This window comes from Rhynchophorus ferrugineus, unplaced genomic scaffold (genome assembly GCF_030347505.1).
Source record: "Rhynchophorus ferrugineus isolate W39M unplaced genomic scaffold, kcgeb_rfMv2 rfM6, whole genome shotgun sequence".
In the NCBI taxonomy this organism is placed as follows: Eukaryota; Metazoa; Arthropoda; class Insecta; order Coleoptera; family Curculionidae; genus Rhynchophorus; species Rhynchophorus ferrugineus.
This window is the reverse complement of record NW_027472585.1, coordinates 19,816,458-19,822,457: the sequence shown is the minus strand read 5'-3', so window position 1 is coordinate 19,822,457 and position 6,000 is coordinate 19,816,458. Positions and strand designations below refer to the sequence as shown.

Below are 6,000 nucleotides of genomic sequence, written 5' to 3'. Positions count from 1 at the left end.
GATGGTTGATTTTCCTGGAGTAGCGTCCGGAAACTCGACATCAAGCCAAGTTTTTTCTTCTGCATATTTTCCCTTCAAAAAACATTATTTTATCAAGACGCGTAATTCTTTTTTATCCATATTTTTCACAATAACAAAAGTTGCTACACTCAAAATGCTATAATTCACAAAGTAATGATCCGACAGCTATCAAATTTATACACGCATCTATTGAGGGTTAGGGCAAATTAAAAAAACATATGTATTTAATTCTGGTAGCGCCATCTAGGTGTCAGGCCGGGAACATTTCAATTGACCTAATATATTATTGAAATTATACTACATCGGTAGCGGCTACTTTTCCCTTCTTTCAGACGTTTCAGATTCCATCTCGAAAGGACGATGTATCTTTTGAAGCTACCCATGAATCCGTTTTCCGTTTTTTATATCTGCATGAAAAGTTAAACGCTGCTTCAACAGGTAACGGATTCATACGTCGAAAATATAGTAATCTGAAGTAGTAATACCTTCAAATACTGTTTTTTTCCTTTTTTTTTTGGCTGTCCAGAGCTGTCTTTCCCTTCGAGGTCAAAATTATCTATTTTAAAATGCCGAAACCAGTATTTACACAATGAAATCGATGAAGCATGGTAGCCATAAGCTTCACACAGCATTCAATAACCTAAAGCTCTCTTTTTTTGAAATTTAAGCAAAGAGATTGCAAAGGCAAAATTATGACTTTCGATGATATGACACATATTGAAAGTGAAGCCCGTCAGTGAGGCTTCAACATAAAGTTGGTTACAAATGTATCCGATGCAATTTAACACCATCTGTGACAAATTCTTTTATAGGCCTGATAATTCTGTAGGAATATGGAAATTTGTATTAAACAAATTAAGTTTATAAATAATCACAGTACCAATGTCAATTTACAAACATATATTTGAACAAAACAATAAAAACGATATCATCTTCACTAACATCTAACAATAATTTCTGGAGCGTACAATAAAAAAATAAATATCTATATAACCAACACGTCCTAATATTAATCGACACGTAGTGCCATCATCGGATCGAGTGCGTTTTGGTCCTGAAGTCGTACTTGAAATCGTCGGGTTGATCTTCTGTGACCGGTTTTACGTCGTCTGCTATGAGGCGGTACCCTCCACGGTGTTCCCAGTCGGCGGACACCAGAGCACCGGGTCCCGCGGCGATTGGAAGCCGAACAGCCTGAGTCCAAAAAAAAATGAATAAAATTAGAATTAATACAAGATACCGAAAGTGTGTTTTATCTATGTCTGTGTAGAAACAGAAAATGTTATGGTAGTATCGTTTTTCATGACTATTTCTCTTATTGATGTTTTGTATAGTTTCTATATAACATCAAAGACATTTGCTTCTTGTTACTTTCCTCTTAACAATTACATTTTCAAATAGATTATGAAAGGACAGAACTGTATGGAAACATGTTTTTATTAAAGTTATTACAAATTCTAAACTGATAATAGTATTGTATAAAATAAATAGTAAATATTGCATAAAGACGAGACGAGTATTGAAATTTATAAATATATGAAGTTTTATATAAACTTATATAAAAAACCATATATTTAGCTTCTGTTGATTTGAAAAAAAAAAACATTTCACAGAGTAATTAGAAAAATACATTGGGTTGTAGTGAAACAAAGAGGTGTAAGAAACAATATTTTATGAATAATTTAAGAAATATCCGGGATAAATAGCTTCAATATAATCATAAGTAGCATTAAGACAAGAAGGAAGTTAAAGGGCAACACCGTTTATAATATTAATGGATGAATTAGCATGTCAGGTGGACAAAACATGACTACATATACGGAAAAATCACCTTCAGAAACTACTAAACAGGTGGATTACGGTATTAAGAGGAGTTGGAATGACGAAATTTATGATGATGGGGAGACAGAAGTAATAAATATCCAAAGTGATGATCTGAGTATAGATGTCGAAGGTAATGAAAGCCAAGAGAAGTAAATGAATGCTAGAATTGGAAAAAACTGAATTTGTACTTAGCTCTAAATAGCTATTTCGTATATTAAAAAGAAATATGAATCAAAACTAAAAGTAAATATAAGTATACAAAACAATTTACAGGCCAATCCAAACTATCGGTTGCTAGACATGCGTATTGTCAAGAGGTTTTCAATATTGAATTTGTGGAAGAATTTATAGAAAGGAGACAACTCAGTTAATAGAAACATTTACAGCGCATTGCGGACGCAAGACAGGTAAGAGAATATGAGGAAAAAGGACCGAGTGGAAAAAGATCAGAAAGCTGCATAAGCATATCTGCTTAAGTATATAAGAGAAACACTTCACGAAAGGGAAAACCCTGGCAGAATCAAGAAGACTGAGAAGAGGCAGAAAAAATATGGAAGGAAGTTATATATAGAAAAGGAGAAAATTGAACAAAAGTCATGAACAGTTGATTATACAATAGTTTCCTAGTTGTGACTACTCATATTTAAAATGTTACAGAAATATAAATGGAAGTTACCCTGTAAAATATCTAATGAGTAGGCAAAATTGTTTCTAGATGCTTAACAGTAGCCTTGGCTCTTTTTATGGTTCAAGTTAGCCAACCACTTGTCAAAAAACGTTTTATAAATAATATATAAAGTTATATGTCTTTTTTAGCTTAAATCATAAGAGAAATAAGGGTTGAAATGAACGGAATGTTGTCCAATTCATATACTAAAATTGCCGATTGCTTCACTGTTGTTGAAAACGGAGAGATCTACTCTTCACTCTTTGTTCTAAAACTGCTTATAAGTGTTCACTGAGGTTTGACGATTTGGCGGTTAGATTATATTCAGATGTTTCTCAACTCAAAACTGAACCTTTTTGACTATGTGTATGGCCATTATACTCTTGGCATATGGCAGTATTTGTCACTAACATGTTAGTCATACGGAACCTTCTCATGCTTGAATATAGGAAGCAGACAGTCGGTATTGCAGGCTTCTTTCATGGTTCTCCACACATAAACTGCCGGCTCCGGCTATTTGTATGAATCAATGTAAATGATGATTCATTGGATTATACAATATTATTCCAATCATTGAGTGTCTAGGTTTTTTGATATATACCGTTATAATGCGTAAATGAATAAAACATACCAGTAACATTATTTATATGGAAGCAGTCTTATCTTGTAGCCCTTGTATATATTTATCCCAAATGAATCAACATTATATAATTCTTGACAATATTTACTGTTTTTTTTTCAGTTTTTCATCACTAATATATTAATTTTTTTTATTACGTTACTAAACAATTATATTGTTATACTTCTTTATGAATAAATATATTTTTATTTTTGGCAATTTCTCAGTTTATTATCATTAATATGTTAGCATGCTTCCTGGGCTATTCTATGCTCTCGAGGATTGTTCTAACGTAATTCATTAAACAATTACGTGAAATCATCTTTGTAATTTTATTTCCACTACAAATTATATTTTATTTTTCGATAAGATAGTGTAGGTGCATGTTGAAATTTAAATAAGCAATGTTCATGAATAAACAACACGGGAAGCTATAGCATAGTTAAATATTTGTCAATATCTTGATTGTTAGGTTCTTAAATGAATTTTCGAAGTATCATCTACCCCTCAGAGCTAAAACCAAAAATTAGGCGCCACTTTAACATTTCAATTTTTGCACGAATATTTTATAAACTTCATGATCAAATTCAACTTAATTAGATAATTTTAAAGGTACTATAAGCTATCTCATAAGCCTATTAAAATCTTGTTTGAATAATAATTTAAAAAACCCTTGTGCCACTTTAAAAATTATCAAAAATGATGAAGTTTGTTTGGTGTATTCTGAATATTCGCCCCCGGATTCCTAGTTAATTTGCTTCAAAATATTATTTCATTCAAAACAAAAATATAGTAGTTTCTGTATACCTATAGCTCCTTTTAATACAGACATTTCTAAAAATGTTTGCTTCATTTAAAAAAGTCGGTTGTGATAAAACTGGATAATTCCTTGATAAAGAACAACCGTTTTTTGTTATTTTTCGGTGTTATAAAAACAAACATGTTCATAATCTGAAATTAATAATCATAATAGAGAAACAAAAGATGCTGAGGTTTGAAATTTTCTTCGCAATTTTATCATAATTCAGCAGTAACTGAAATATTTTTAAAAATATATTTTAAAAGAACATGTTTATTATATAATGCCGCAAACCTGTCGGTTCGATTCTCCGAATTTCCGTTTTGTTTCAACAAACTGCGACCAGTTTAAACCCGACCATCTGTTACAAATCGGCTTGATATTATCAGGAAAGTTCATCTTTAAGCTCTATATAAAAAAATTAAGAAAATTTGATAACGTCTACACAGGACGGACTGCTCATCACATTATGTGCGTTAGGCAACTCCACTTCTTTGATGTATTACATATTTTTACAGTGTAAGGTCGTTACAGTTCAAGGAATATGGATAGTAATGATTATTCAATGAATTTAAATTGTTATTTAAATCGTAATAAAAAGTTGAGCTTTACTATATTTTTTATTGTTTGTTTCGTAAGGTAAATATTGCTCAAGGCTTTCGAGTATTGACTTTAATTAAAGTAACCACATAACGGTAAAATTTGTTTCTTTTTATTTGAATAATAGATTTAAAACAGGAAATATCCGATCTGAAGTACAGTGTTTAACCAATAATCGAAATTAAATCAATATGGTTTTTGTTTTATTTCTAAACACTAAACTGTAACGATTTTAATTAGATTTATGAAATATCAAGAGATTAACCAATTTCTTTTGTAAAATCTATGTTTCTAATAGAATGAGAGAATTTTGAAAACTATTTCTAATATTAACGTTTCTCGGATGTTTAGCTTGTTTTTAACCAACTTCTAAGTTTCTATTCTCCATCAATTGTGGACCGACTTTCAAAATTCTTTTTTTTGCGGTGGTCCCGTTGGGGGGAAATGGGGAAACGCTCAAATTTCAAAGGCACTTACAATGTTTTCACATATTTTTTATCTAATATAATCAGATATTTATTATAATATTATTGCTGTGTTAATGTGGCGGAAAATCGGAAGTGGTTCAGTGCAAAAGCCTTGCTTTTTAAGCACTATCTGTAGCATATAAAACCTCGTAGAAACATAAGTGCTTCTATGATGTAATGGTTAAAGCGTTTATCTTCTTAACGGAGATCGCAGGTTCGATTACCAGCGCTGTCAATAATTTTTGTTGTTCTAATTTAGATAGAACATTTGTTAAATCACCTAGGCTAGGTAGCCAACACCGAGGCCTGAATCGCTTCTTATTTTCAATCATTGTTACCTTTATTTTTATTGTTCCTCATACGACCCAAACAATACAGAAATAATAATATAATTTTGTGACATATATAAAAAATTAAATTACCAACAAAATAAATCGAAATTAGTGTAACTGTTTTGGTTCGGTACCGACTTCAAAGAGATCAGTTGGTAATAGTTAAAGTAATATTGTAAATAGATAAATAAATTTAGGAAGGTTTAATTAAGCTAAATTGTGTGTATATAGTAGAAAATAATATACCTGTAGTAGATAGGTTAAAGTTTTTAATTATTTTAATTTAGTTATTACGATTACTATGTACATATTTTATTTTGAAATGTTTATTTTAGTGTGAAAAATTTAAGTTTGATTATTTTATAAATTTGTCGGTTCGATTTTTGTATTAAAAATATTTTGTAAATGTGGAGGTTAACTAAACACTTAGATCTGTGGATATACGAGCAATAAAATATTACTATCAAATAGAAGTTATCATCTTACAGTTATATGCGGAATTGTGCTAGTTTCTATTTATCATTGGAGTTTGAATTTCTAATCTATGAAATATGCGATTCACTTACGTCTAGAAGATACGATCTTATCGCGGTGCCGAAAATTTGGGATTTATATTTGACATATCGCTAGCTTAAAGCCTGTTGTTAAAAGTTAAGGTGTAAACTGTACTA

The 6,000-nt window shown here is 30.7% G+C and overlaps 1 protein-coding gene across 3 annotated transcripts in view; it reads right to left on the bottom strand.

Moving 5' to 3' along the window:
* Positions 1-906: 906 nt before the first annotated feature.
* The window catches only part of LOC143197863 (uncharacterized), a 28,140-nt gene continuing 23,046 nt past the window's right edge, over positions 907-6,000 (bottom strand). For all 3 annotated transcript variants that reach the window (XM_076406620.1, XM_076406622.1, XM_076406621.1), the window contains one exon: positions 907-1,215. In XM_076406620.1, coding sequence (XP_076262735.1) covers positions 1,051-1,215 — 165 coding nt within the window. In that variant the 3' untranslated portion in view covers positions 907-1,050. The remainder of the gene's footprint in view (positions 1,216-6,000) is intronic.